The sequence below is a fragment of the Plecotus auritus genome, assembly GCF_963455305.1.
Source record: "Plecotus auritus genome assembly, chromosome: 3".
Taxonomy (NCBI): domain Eukaryota; kingdom Metazoa; phylum Chordata; class Mammalia; order Chiroptera; family Vespertilionidae; genus Plecotus; species Plecotus auritus.
This window is the reverse complement of record NC_137772.1, coordinates 138,340,932-138,355,995: the sequence shown is the minus strand read 5'-3', so window position 1 is coordinate 138,355,995 and position 15,064 is coordinate 138,340,932. Positions and strand designations below refer to the sequence as shown.

At 37.6% G+C, this 15,064-nt stretch overlaps 1 protein-coding gene across 1 annotated transcript in view; it reads right to left on the bottom strand.

The window, feature by feature from the left end:
- Positions 1–457: 457 nt before the first annotated feature.
- EPYC (epiphycan) overlaps positions 458–15,064 on the bottom strand; it is a gene marked incomplete at both ends in the record, with an annotated part of 38,002 nt that continues 23,395 nt past the window's right edge. The window contains 4 exons of the mRNA XM_080660720.1: positions 458–628; positions 6,066–6,161; positions 7,423–7,625; positions 9,482–9,640. Coding sequence (XP_080516846.1) covers positions 458–628; positions 6,066–6,161; positions 7,423–7,625; positions 9,482–9,640 — 629 coding nt within the window. The remainder of the gene's footprint in view (positions 629–6,065; positions 6,162–7,422; positions 7,626–9,481; positions 9,641–15,064) is intronic.

Genomic DNA, 15,064 nt, shown 5'->3' with positions numbered 1-15,064 from the left:
CATGCCTCCACATCTGGGTTTGAGCCAGCAACCCAGGCATGTGCCCCAACCGGGAATCAAACCGTGATCTCCTGGTTCATTGGTCAATGCTTAACTACTGAGCCATGCTGTCCAGGCTACAGTGTTCATTTTTAATTTTTATTTCTTATGTGCTTAATTTGAAATTACAGAGACTATGGATACCTAAAACTTGCAAATTACATGTGATTTATATCTATGAAATATTTTCTATCATTTAGTTTGCACTTTCTGTACATCTTTTGGTTTATTCCAGATTTATGGTGTTTTTTAAGATTACCTAACTGCCATCATATCTTAATATTTTGAGTTGTATTTTATATGATGATACCTTTCAGAACACAATGTAAAAGTATTGTCATGCTGAGTTTTGTTTGTGAAGAGAGCAGTAAGAGTTGTTTTGTTATAGTAGGCATCATAATGCTAATCATTGTCTAATTTAGACAAGACTCCCAATAGGCAAACGAGGTAGGCATATGTAAGCTTGAGGAGTTTTGCTGAGATTGATAGGGTTTCCGTCCAATCGGATATCTTCTAGCGCCTTACGAATATAAGTCAAATTTTTAACATCACAGAAGGTATCTTCATGCATCTCCAGAATGTTGTTATTCTAAAAGAGATGTAAGTAAATTATATAACAAGATATAACATATTATTAGTACTGATTAAAGTGCATTTTGCTTTACCTTATGTTTATATTTTTTGTTTCTTCTGTATCCAAAATCCACGTTATGTGATTATTATACATTAAACACTTTCTAGGCAATAGGGATAAATCAATTAACAAAAAAAATGTGCTTGCTCTTATACAGACTATACTTCGGTAATTGGAATATCAAATAAGAAAGTGAAAAAAAGTGTACTGAAAAAAATTATTTCTAAAAATATTAGACTTATGAATAAAGGATGGTGACTGTGAAAAGTTATCTTAAGTGATAACAATGGAGCTCAGAATAGAATGACAAGAAAACATGGGCATTGAAAGGACAAGGTAATAATAACCCAGACAGAGAGAACACCAATTTCAAATTCTGAGTAATTATAAAATGTTCAAGAGTGAGAAAAAGTCAACATGGCTGAAATGAAGTTAGGGGGAGAGTAAGAAAACATAAGAAAGAAAACAGGCCCAGAACTTGGGTGGCTCAGTTGGTTGAAGCATTGTCCAATACACCAAAAGATTGTGGGTTTAAAACCTAGGGCACATGCCTAGGTTTCAGGAATTGATTCCTAATCCAGGTGCTTATGGGAGGCAATTTATCAATGTTTCTTACATCATGGACACTAAGATTGCCTCCATGTCTTGACTATTGTAAATAATGCTACAATGAACATATGAATGTACACTGAGCAGCCAGATTATTATGATCTCTGAACGCATAATAATCTGGCCACTCAGTGTATATCCTATATAATAAAAGGCTAATATGCAAATTGCCCCCTTGACCAGAAATTTGACCAGCAGGCAGGCCGGCCAACCGCCCATGTCCTCTCCCCCTGGCCAGGCTGGCCGGACCACACCCATGCATGAATTCATGCACCGGGCCTCTAATATATATACTGTGTATATACACTGAGTGGCCAGATTATTATGCATTCAGAGATCATAATAATCTGGCCACTCAGTGTATATGTCTTTTCGATTTAGTGTTGTGTGTGTGTGTGTTTAAATACCCAAAAATAGAATTGCTGGGTTCTTCTTTGTCTTTTGTTATAGCCTTTGTTTTCAAGGCTATTTGGTCTAGTATAAATAGTGCTACTCCAGCTTTTGTGGGTTTGTTTTTCTATCCCTTTACTTTCAGTCTGTGTATGTCTTTCAATATGAAGACAGTCTCATGTAGACAGCATATCTTAGGGTCTTGTTTTGTTATTCATTCAGCCACACTATGCCTTTTGATTAGAGCATTTAATCCACTTGCATTTAAAATAATTGTTCATAGATATGTATTTATTGCCATTTTGTTATTTATATTCTTATCTTTTCCCCTTCTCCTTCTCCTTCTCCTCTTCCTCCTTCCCCTTCCCCTTCTCTTTCCCCTTCCCCTTCCCCTTCTCCTTCTGGAAGACCCTTCAACATTTCATGTAATACTGGTTTGATGGTGATGAACTGCTTTAGCTTTTTCTCGTCTGTGAAGCTCTTTATCTGACCTTCAATTCTAAATGAAAACTTTTCTGGGTGGGGTAATCTTGGTTGTAGGTCCTTGCTTTTCATCACTTTGAATATTTCATGCCAATCCCTTTTGGCCTGCAAAGTTTTTGTTGAGAAATCAGCTGACAGTTTTATGGGAGCTCTTTTGTAGATAACTAACTGCTTTCTCTAGTGGTTCTCTCTTTGTCTTTCACATATGGCAATTTATGATGTGTCTTGAAGTGGGCCTCTTAGGATTTATCTTTTTGGGGACACTTTTCTCAGGCTTGTATGTTTATTTCCTTTGCCAGGGTAGGGAAGTTTTCTGTTATTATTTCTTCAAATAGGTTTTCAATTCCTTGATTTCTTCTTACAGTACCCCTATGATGCAAATGCTGGTATGCTTGAAGTTGTTCCAGAGTTCCCGTAAGCTATCCTCATTTTTCTGGATACTTTTTTCTTTTTGCTCTTATAATGGGGTGTTTTCTGCTACCTTACTTTCCAATTCACCGATTTGATCCTCTGCTTGAACTAATCTACTATTGATTCCCTCTAATGCATTTTCACTTTAGTTATTATAGTTTTTATTTCTGACTGTTTTTTTAATGGATTCTATCTCCATTTTTATGTTTCCTATCTCTTTGTTGAAGTATGCACTGTGATCAGTGAGCATTTTTAAAACCAGTGTTTTGAACTCCACATCTGGTAGATTGTTTGTCTCCATTTTATTTAGTTCTCTTTCTGGAGTTTTATTCATTTTTTTTATTATTATTTGGAACATATATGCTGCCTCCCTGTATTTGTTTTTATATGGCAGGTAGAGCTGCTACGCTTTCTGGTCTTGTAAAGTAGCCTTATATAGTAGGTGTTCCCCATTGATTTTCATATCCAGGAGATTCAGAGACTTCCCAGCACTGGAACAGTATCTTCAGTCACGCAAGCTGGGAGCTCCAGCTGTGCCATCTGTGGGACTGTATGAGTTCTCCTTTTGTATTTGACTTGGTTGCTGCTGACATACAATGGGAGGGATTTACCCCAAGGTCAATTGGCTGTGAGAATTGGCCAGAAACAGTGGAGAATTTATTGTGCAAGAGACAACTCCATGGAGCAGGATACACTCAGGGAGACTCTGGTGCCTGCCCCTTGAGTGTGTTGTTGTGGAGGTAGCTGGGTCATGCTTCAGCTTGGTCTGAAGCTGTCCACCAGGGGTACTGGCTCTGAGGTCTCCTGGGAGGTGCCTCCTGTGCCCTGGGTGGGGCTACCAACATTACCTACAAAGCTGTCAGCAGATGGCTGCTCCTTGGAGGAGGTGCCCAGGAGAGACAATGTTGTGAATTAAAGCTGGCTGCCACTAGTGCCAGGCCTGGAGCCACTTAGCAAGATGTATGGGAAACACTAGGCCAGATGCTCTTTCAAAGATTTTAAGGAAGTCCGCAATATGAGCCAAGACAGGCTATTTGTATGGAAAAGCCACTGGAAATAGCCTGGGTGGACCTGTAAGTTGCATGGGGTGGAATATTGATGAATCACGGAAGTGGAACAAACAGTGTTAGCAAGGTTCATGGAGACTCAGATACGCACCTGCCTGCTGGCTCTGTAGGGGCGGACTCAGCAAAGGAACAACTTCTGTCTGGAAGAAAGCTGTCCCTCCAGCTCTCACCCTGAACCAGACAATTCAGTTGCTCTCCTGTGTCACTGGCACCTTTTGGAGCTGCTGTCCCAGTGCTGAAGCTCAGAGTGAGTGAGTGAGTCAGTGAGCCAGTTGGTGCACAGGCCCTTTAAAAAGAATGCCTGGGACTCCAGCAGTCCTCTGTCTCATAATCCCCACTGATTTTCACATCCAGGAGATTCAGAGACTTCCCAGCACTGGAACATTGTCAGGCCTGGTGTGGGACTGAGACCCCTTGCTCCTCTGGGGGAAAACCTCTACAGCCAAGATAACCCTCCCAATTTTTTAACCATCACATGTGGGTGTGATACCAGCTCATTCTGAATCTCTGCCCCTCCTACCAGTCTTGATGTGGCTTCCTTTGTGTAGCCTTAGTTATAGGACTTTTGTTCAGATAGATTTCAGGTGGTTTTGAATGATGGTGGTTCTATATTTTAGTTGTAATTTTGATGTAGTTATGGGAGAATGAGAGTATTGCTTTTATCTACTCAGTCATCTTGACTGGAAACTCCAAAGGCAATTACTTTTATTTCATTTTTTTTAAATTAAAAAATGTATTGATTTTGAAAGAAAGAGAGGAAGGGGGAGAGAAAGAGACATCAACCTGTTGTTCCACTCATTGGTTGATTCTTGTATGTGCCTTGACCAGGGATTGAACCCATAGCCTTGGTACATTGGGACAACACTCCAACCAACTGAGCTACACAGCCAGGGCAAACAATTATTTTGAAAGAAATCTCAGATTGCATACACAAGCACATTGTGTTTAACTATAACATTAGAGACCTGGTCACTTTTTAGAGTCAATATCATCACAGACAATAGTAATACATTTAACTCATAATTAGAAAACATATTATAAAATTTCCTTGAGGATGTCTTTGAAAATCCTCCATACAGTCATATATATTAAAAATCACTCTCAGAAAAAGAGATACCAAGACAGAGCCATCCCAAAACAGGATGGGGACTACAAAGGGAGTACGGAAGTAAACACTACCAGAAAAACTCTCAAAAGAGACAAGTGTCCAAGTCTCAGAGATACGTATACATAAAAGGACATCAAAAGTATGGAAAATATATATTAATAGAAAAAGAAACAACACTGGGGTAAATATTTACAGAATCCACAGAGGAAAACATAGAAATCAGAGATCTGCTTTCACATAGCAAAATCATCTTCTCAAAAGGTTGTAATTTTACACTATGTTATTGTGCCATGAACACACAATGGATGGATTATCTACAGATTTATTCCACAAAACATGAAGTAATTACAGATAGTTGATTATAGCTGAACACCAAAAGTTATATCTGAAATAAAAATAATTTATCTTTTTTGCTTTAGCAACAAAAATATTTATTTTAATTGAGCATACTTCTGGTATATTTAAATGAAATATATTTAGAAAACATTAGATCATAACATTTATGAAAATCTGTTTTCACTCAGTTTAGTGGCATTTTAAATAAAGCAGGTTTTCAAATATGTTGGTTTAGGACAAACTGCATTTTCTTAATCAAGAAAGATGGAAATTGCTCATTGCTTAGCAGATAGAATGCCCTAGGATTGAATTTAATTCAACACATAAAACCTAAAGCTAAAATCGAAAGACTAGCCCAACCAGTGTGGCTCAGTAGTTGAGTATTGACCTATGAAACAGGAGGTCACAATTCGATGCCCGGTCAGGGCATATGCCCAATTGCAGGCTCGATCCCCATTGTGGAGTGTACAGGAGGCAGCTGATCAATGATTCTCTCTCATCATTGATGTTCCTATTTCTCTATCACTCTCCCTTCCTCTGAAATAGATAAAATTATATTAAAAATAAATAAACAAAATCAAAAGGCTAAAATTGACATTTTCTCCCTGAAAACTAGAAATCAAATTAGACTTTTTTCTTACTGTTTCTCTTCCTTTTCTAATCCTTACACACTTCTTCAGCAGAAAAACAAAACAAAACAAAACAAACAAAAAAAACTTCCATTCTTTTTTTTCAAAAGATGCATTATTATTTGGCAAAGAATGAAAATAAAAACTAACATTATTAGAAATAAATCAGTGTTAAGGTCATTAATGTGCAAATACCTTGTAGTCAAACTGAGTGAATGACTGAGAGGAAGGAGAAAAAAAGAAAAATTGTCGCAGTGAGTCAGCATGCCATTATAAAGAGCTTCCTGTGTCCCAGCTTCCTCCCTTCTGCTTTTGTTTTCCATTGAGCTATTGGGCATACCTTACTAGTAGAAGCTTACCTGGAGATGAAGTGCTCGTAGGTTTTCTGGGAGTGGCAGAGGGATGTGATCCAAGTTGTTATCTGTGAGGTAGAGGTGATGGAGATCATACATATCCTGGAAACATTCCAAATGTAGGGACTTAATAGAAATTAGTGGTGCCACAGTTATATTTTCCATTTCCTGTCCATGCAATTATTTGTAAAATACTGTATGCCTGACCAGGTCTTGTTTAGTAAAGTTTTGGCAGATTAGTTTTCTAAGTTACATACTAGACCATTCAAATGAATTTTGGAAGAAACGAGGACAAGTAGATATCTCTTGATGAAAATGAAACATGTTTCTTAATCTCTAGGAAGAAACGTGCTTTGTCCACTTTCACTTTCTCATTTTAAGTAAGGCACTGACTTCTCATTCTTTATTCTGAAATAGAACTTTGAAGATTTTGGTGAGGCATAGCAATAATTTCTTTCATGTAATAGGGATGGATAAATGAGAATTTTCTCCAACAAAAGACTTCTCTTCCTAGTCTGAGTTTCAGGGAAAAGACAACTTAGCAAGACAGAAAAAGTTTAGACAATAACAGGTCCACTCTAGCCAAATACCACAGGGCAAATTGTGACTCACCACCACCCATGCCAACAAAAGATGAGTGGAGAGACCAGACTTATGCCCTTGCCAGGCTCTACTGAAGTGCCCTAACTCTCTTACCCAAAAGAATGGCTAGTAGAGAGATAGGACTTTCGTTATTGCCCTGTGCTAATGGGTCCACAAGATGCCTTCTAGCTACTAAGGAAGTAATGTGATGTCCCTTCAAACAGTATTTTTTGTTTATTTTGTTCAACATATATTTAGAGGAGCAGCTTGAATGGGGTAAAAATGAGTAAGATAGCCAGTGGGTTACTGTTCTCAGACTCTACACTGTTATTCCAAGCAAGTTACTCCCCAAGCTTGCTTCCTTTACCTAGAAAACAAAATTCATAAGATTAACTGAATCCAGTCTTCTTTAAAGTAATATGGAAGCCTTTTATCCCCAAGGCACCAACCACATCCTGTAAAAGTGGTTTACCTTTTAACCACATTAAATGCTCCCCATCAATGGTGTTTTTGGTAAATATAAATGATCTGCTTAACACTATTTCCAGATAGCCACCCACTTCATATTCCATTTCTGGTTTCTGTTCTTGGTCCTTGACCAACCTCAAAATGTGCCAGAGCACAGTATTTCCCAAAAGCATGATAAGTAGTGTTGTAAAATTTACTTTTGGAGTTAAAAATCTCATCCAAGTGAATTCCTTTATAGAAATAAAAAGGCTAGTCATTGACCACAAGTGGAATGGGAAGATGAAAGTCTTTTATATCCAAACTTAAAACTCACTTTAAATGCTTCTTGCTTTATTCCTTTCCTTCCAAGTCTATTGTTGCTAATATCAATGAATGTCAAAGTGGTTGGCAAATCTGGAAGTTGCCTTATTTTGTTGTCACGTAGGATAAGCTCTCTGAGTTCAGGCAGCTTTCTGAATGCATCTTCATCGATTTCAGATATTAAATTTGATGTCAGATCAATCTTCCTTAAATCATCTAGAACAAAAAGTGAAGAAGTAGTTAATATTCTTGAAATGTTCTGTTCACATAAAAATATGAATATCAATTTCCTATATACAAAAAAGCATAAGCATGAATTTAAATAGCAATACCAGTTAATTAAAGAATTATTTCTAAATACCTTAGAAAATGTGTTCCCTCTGAATACTGTTCATGTTTATGCAATTACTAGAGGCTCAATGCATGAAGATTCGTGCAGGAAGGACCTTCCTTCCCCTGGCTGCTGGCACCGCCTTCGCTCCGGCCCCTTGGAACCGTCTTTCCACCTTCCCATCCTGCCCAGAGGCCAAGAGCGGCTAGGGTGGTGTGGAACACCTGCATCATCGCCATGGCAACAGTGCAAGCATCCCCCCCGCCGCTCAGTGCCTGAGTATGCAAATTAACCCACCATCTTTGTTGGGTTAATTTGCATACTCACTCCTTATTGGCTGGTGCACATCACAAAGGTATGGTCAATTTGCATCTTACTCTTTTATTAGTGTAGATAAGAAATTATAACGTTAGGAAAGAAACTGGCACATTATATTTAAAATAACTAGTCTTTCCCCAATAGTCTAAATAAACTATATCTAGATTTTACTACTTAAAACATTTTCCACAGGGATTACAGATTGTTATATTTTTCTAGTGGTCAAAGATATATTAGTATAAAATACAAAGGTATTACAAATAAATTTTTAGTAATTAAAACACTTTATGAAGACAAGTACAAAAATTCTTCTATGTTGGCAACAATTATAATGTCAGAATTTAGGCTTAGATTCTTTGATCATAAAATAATTGAGCTTTAATTGAAATCCTTTCAAACAAAAAAAATCCTCATAAATAAGTGACCTTACTTTTATTGCCATAAAATGATAATAAGTTCTAGGCTATAAAATAATTACTTATGATTTTTATTTAGTTACAAATTGTTTGTTGAAAATATCAATAGCTATACAGTTTCTTGATGACCTTTAATTATTCAGCATTTTTTCTTATCATAATTAAAACAAATCTTCAAATGGTTACATGAGAAAAAAATAATTGATTTATGAGACATCTATACTAATAAAAGGATAATATGCTAATTATACTGGATTGACTGGACATCTTCCAGACGTCCGACATCCTTCCGGACAAAGCCACAGAGGCGGGGGCCAAGGCAGAGGTGGTTAGGAATGATCGGGCCAGCAGGGGAGATCAGTTAGGGGCGATCAGGCCAGCAAGGGGAGTAGTTAGGGCGAGATCAGGCAGGCAGGCAGAGGAGGTTAGGGGCATCAGACCAGCAGGCAGAGTGGTTAGGGGCTATCAGGCAGGCAGACAGGCAGGCAGGCAAGTGGTTAGGAGCCAGCAGTCCCGGATTGCGAGAGGGATGTCTGACTGCTGGTTTAGGCCAGATCCCTGAAGGGTCCCGGATTGGAGAGGGTACATGCCAGGCTGGGGGACCTCCCCCCCGTGCATGAATTTCGTACATGGGGCCTCTAGTCTATATATATATATATATATATATATATATATATATATATATGCCTAAGCGACCGGCCGATCAGCTGGTAGCTATGATGTGCACTGTCCACCAGGGGACAGACGCTCAACACAGGAGCTGTCGAGTGACAGCAACTTTGCAGAGTGCCCTCTCGCACTCCAGGACCCTTCAGGAGGATGTCGGACTGCTGGTTTCTGCCCCATCTCTGCAGGCCAGGCTGAGGGACCCCACCAGTGCACAAATCTGTGCACTGGGCCTCTAGTATTTAATATTCAGCTATCATTTCCAGAACCACTATTTTACAGTGCAAAAATTTTAAGAAATTCTGTAAAGCAAAGAAGGCCATTAGTACTATCATCCATACTTAGGCTTGCGAAGTCATTTCTGTTGATCTTTTTAATTCTGTTAAAGCGGGAATAGAAATAAGCAGTGTTCTTGGGCAGTGGAGGAATAGCATCAAGTTCATGGTCATCACAGTATACAGTGGTACTTATACAGGTACACAGAAGGCAGGTTGGAAAATCTAAAAGATAGATGCAAATAATTAAAATTAAGTAACAAAAGCAATTTCTAACAATGTGACTAGTAATGTTTCTTAAACAAGATTAGAGTCTCATGCAGATAATTCTGATATATTTCATCTTTTCTTATATAGTTTTCTGTAAATGGAATACTAGTCAAATATACCAAATAAAGCTGACCCAATAATTAGTATATTTTTGTAATGTTATAAAATTTGAAATTATTGCATGGACACTGCACAGTTGTTGCTTTTATATTTAGAAATTCTATCTTCAAATGTGAACATTAATATTGCCATTTTTATAAATTTAAAGCATCACATACAATATTTGTATTAGGTCATTGATTCAGTAATTAAACACCACACTGAAACAAAATCTGTTTCAAGAAAAATATAGAGTAATAATCACTAGTATTCATTCACTCAGTATGTATTTTTTAATCTTTTCTATGTAAATGGCACTATGCTAGCTAATGGAACAGTGGTGAGCATAGAGACAGAGATCTATTTTATGATCTGATATGTGAGAAGAATGATAATCACACAAATAAATGAAATGATGACTGTGGTAAATATTATGAAATATAATATGAACATAAAATAGAAAAATTTGACCCAGTTTGAGAATTGTGGTTCTCTGAGAAGGTAATACTTGAGTTGAAATCTGCAAGAAGAGAAGGAGTTGATTATGCTTGTGTGAGGGAAACATATGCAGACCGAAGAAGCAGCATGTGCCCTGATCCTTCAGTTTGGAGGAACTGAAAGATGGTCCATGTTGCTATAGCGTAGAGAGTATTGGAATGTGTAGGACCTAACATGTATGGCCTATGAGGCTGTGTTACAGATTTTGTTCCTTATCCTAAGTATTATCAGATTTGCATGCTAACATATCACTCTGCTTGAAGGTGTGGTGGAAGTCTGAGGGAGGGCTAGTGGGCAGAGTGGAGATGAGTTGTTGTCTAGATAAAAGATGATGGTCTCTATAGTAATCATGATAGAAAAGGCAACAGAGCCAAAAGATATTTGTTAGGCTGAATTATATATCAATTTGTTAATCTATTTTTCTCCATCTATCATACACACACATGCTCACACACACACACACACTCACACACAGACACATCTATCCGTCCTTCATTCCCTGTTTAGTACTCATGTAGAGGACAACAGTCTTCTAAGGGAGACAGAAGTAATGATCACAAGGAAAGGAGGGAAGGAAGATAGGGCAATATTATGAAGACCAAGTGGAGAAAGGGTTAGAAAGAAAAGGAAATAGAAAACAATCAAGGCGGCTGAGATGCCAGGCAAATTAAAATATCTCTTGGGTTGAAAATGTCTCTTGGGTTAGTTGTGATGGTTATAGGAGACTTTAGGAAGAGCTGTGGAGTGATGAGGCTGGAAGCCAGATTACAGTCAACTAAGGAGAAAGTTGGATGTGAGGAAATAGTTACAGCAAATATAGACAATGTTATTGAGATATTTGTAAAAAAGGAAGAAAAAAAGTTGATGATTACTTTTAAAAAAGATTATTTGTGTTGTGTATAATGAGGAATATTGACTAAGCTAGAAGGTTTGCAAGAATCCAAAGGAGCAGAAGTTAGATAAAAAGGGTCCCGAGAGGGCAATAGGAAATGAAGTTTAAAGCCCAGTGGGAGAATGCAAAGCCACTTGCGGGAGGACACGTTCCTCTGTGGTAATAGGAGAGGTGTAGTTGTAGGTGATGATATGTATGAAAACAGAAAGACCGAAGAGCTGCTGACTGGGAGATTGCATTTTCTTTGTGAAGTAGAAGATTAAGCTTCTTAAAGAGTTTGAAGAGTAAAGGGAGGAGGAGAGGAAGGTTGTGAGAGGTGAGATGAATGAAGAAAGTGAAATAAGCCATGATAATTACAGAAGAAGAATGTGATGGAAGAACTTCCTAGAGATTGCTCAGTGATCAGTTCATCTGATTTAGCTGAACTTTCCTGGTTTTAGCACTGCAAGTCCCCTGTCTTGGAAACCCTTCACTCACAGAGACACCTTGTTGCCTTAGTTCAAAGATCAAGAACTAGTAATGCAACCAAGATATTTAAGTAATCATCCCCTATAGTTTTCGTACAAATATACTTCCTGCTCAGCCTTTTTGGAATTTTTGTTCAAGCAACTATAAGTTTCGCATATTCTTTATAAATTTTAGAATATCAGCAGAGGTGAAAGAAAAACACGTTGGCTGTTTAATCTCAACACAGTCAATAGGATGAAGGAAATTATATCATAAGTTATGTGACTATCTCAACTCTTGACTTGCCTTCCTCTGGCTGCCTCTGATTCTGAATTTCTAGGGAGCACTGGATTGCAGAAGAGCTGGGACAACATTCATTCAAAGATCTTGTATACTTTATTGATGCCATACTCAGCAGTGAGCTGTTATATGCATTTTTCCCCATAATTTTCAACCTGTAAACTTTCTAAGACCTTCCTGCATTTTACCTGTGCATGATTTGAGTGGTATTATCAATGTTTTGGTAAATATTTATTATGTTTTTTTCTATTTAGCTTAATTATAACAATTTGTATAAAACATTCTAAGCATTGCAACTCCCCTCACAAAAAAGAACTAGTAAGGCACTTACTAAGGTCGTATTGCTATCATTAAATAGAAAAATCCTATATATCAGTAATAAAAGGGTAATATGCAAATTGACCCTAAGGGCGGAATGACCAGGAATGACTGGTCACTATGATGCACAGTGGCCACCAGGGGGCTCAATGCAGGAACACCGCCCCCCACCCCCCTCCCACCCCCCCGTTAGTAAGTGTGATCCCACAGGGGGAGCTCTGCTCAGCCAAAAGCAGGGCTGATGCCTGCGAGTTCAGCGTCTGTGGCAGTAGCCTCTAGTGCTTCCTCGGCAGCGCAAAGGATGTTTCACTGATGGCTTAGGCCCGCTCCCCATGGGCTTAAGCCGCAGTCGGACATCCCCTGAGGGCTCCCAGGTTTCCAGAGGGATGTCTGACTGCCAGCTTAGGTATGATCCCCCGGGAAGTTGGGGAGTGGACCTAAGCTGGCAGGTGGATATCCTCCGAGAGGTACTGGACTTCGAGAGGGCGCAGGCTGGGCTGAGGGACCCCCTGCGTGCACGAATTTTCATGTACTGGGCCTCTAGTAATTTATAATAACAACTTCAGAAATAAAAACTATGTTATGAATGGAAATCTAGAGGAAACATTTAAGAGGGAGCTGCAAAATATTTAATACTTACTGATTTCTCCAATCAATATAAGTTAATATTTGTCAGTTATTATATTTTTTTAAAGTAAGGAATTATATTCTTCTATATATTCATGATCATGCTAATCTAGCAATAAATTTTCAGAGTAATTATATATTCACACAAGTTAATAATTTAATTCTACTTTTTCCATTGATAACTCAAGCCTACTTTATATGGTTTCAGAATATTATTTTTAGAAATTTGTATTAATAATTAAAATATGATATTTTACATTTAATGTTATAAATGTTTCCAAACTATTTAACTATGATGAATTTATAATATGTAAATTTAATTTTAAATTTAGAATTTTTGGTGATGCTTTTTCTCTTGAAATTAAAATGTGAATTAAAATTTTCACTTTGTTACACTCAAACTACTTTAGAGACAACATTTTTTTAAAAGTCATAGATTGTTTTTAATATTTTCTCAAAGCTGACATTATGGAGCCATAATTTTGACTAAAAAATTGGGCATTATGCTTTCGTGCTGTTCTTGGCTCAGCTAAAATACCTAACTATAGCTAATGATGCCAGACCCATCAACTTTTGAAGAATCTGAAATTACTTAAAAGTATGTAATATTCTAGGGCTATTTACATTCCCTACTCTGAGGGCTTTCTGCTGGGTACTCACATTTCCTGGTAATTGTGTGTGCATTTCCCTGGTTCTGTTTGAAGAGTACTGTGTTCCATAGATGGCTAACAATGTGGAAAGAATAGGAGGTATTCCTTAAAGACAGAGTTTGGTGATCTCTGTTTGTATCCCAGCACCAGTATGTACCACCTCCATACACTGGACAACTTTAATAGTATGTTGGGATGTTAGTTTTCCTACTTATAAAGCAGAAATATTAATATCTGCTGCATGGTGTTGTTGTGTCTCTTCAAAGAGTCAATGTATATATGCATGCATATAAGAGTAACCGACGGATGCAAAACATTGGGGGGTGAGGGCATGTATGGGAGTGGGGTTGGGGGGGCAATGGTAAGATATGTACACATATAATACCTTAATAAAAAAATAAAATAAAAAAAGAGTCAATCTACATAGAACACTTTAGTGGCTGGCATCTAGGCAGCATGTCACAAAGACAACTTTTAGTTAAAAACTCAGAGAATCAGAGAGTAGACTGGCGGTTACAGGGGCGGGGAGAGGGGGAATGGATATTTGTTGTTCAACAGGCATAAAGTTTCCGTTATGCAAAGTGAATAAGTTCTAGATATCTGCCTGTAGTTAATGATACTTTATTGTACCCTGAAAAATTTGTTGAAAGTGAACAAAAGATAAACTCTTTTCTAAAAAATAAAATAATGAGTATTAACATTTACTATGTTTACTATGGGCCAGGTACTAAATTCATTCATTTAATCCTTACAAAACTCTATGAGGTAAGATCTATTATTTATTATCCCACTTTTTAGATGAGAAAATTGAGCCAAAAAACCACCAAACATTGAATGCCTTGCTCAAAATTATAGTATATCCAGCAGGTTGCAAAGCTGATTTGAATGCTCTATTTTCTTAGCTTACTCAGTATATTCTTTACAGACTTTTCTCATATCACCAGTAACACTTTACAGCCTCTAAATTTGTTTCCATGTCTGTTTCCCTGTTCTAGACAGAAGTATCTGTGAAAAAGTAGTCATTTTAAGGTAAGTTTTGTATCTTTAGATCTTAGAGTACAAAGATACTCAACAGTAACTAAACCTTTGTAATGGAAATTCTACTCACTTTTCTATACCCCTTCCCTTATGCCATTCTCTCTCTCTCTCTCTCTCTCTCTCTCTCTCTCTCTCTCTCTCTCTCTCTCTCTCTCTCTCGTGTGTGTGTGTGTGTGTGTGTGTGTGTGTGTGTGTGTGTTTTGGAGTGAGTCCACTCAAATAACCCCAAGGATGACACTGATAAATTCTAACAACAAATATAGACAAATTATAGAATCACATTTAGCACCAGGCATTCCTTCTTGTTAACAAAATGCTCTAGTTTAGATCACCTTTAAACCAAACAAGATGGAATTCAGTGTAATGGACCACTTTCCTCTCTTTTCCTCTCTCTGCTACTTCCTAGGAGAAGAACTATACAGATAAAAATCAGAACAGACTAGCTTCAAACCTAGCATATGAAACTCATGGCTATGTGATCTCTGGCAAGTTTCTACCCTTTTAAAGCTA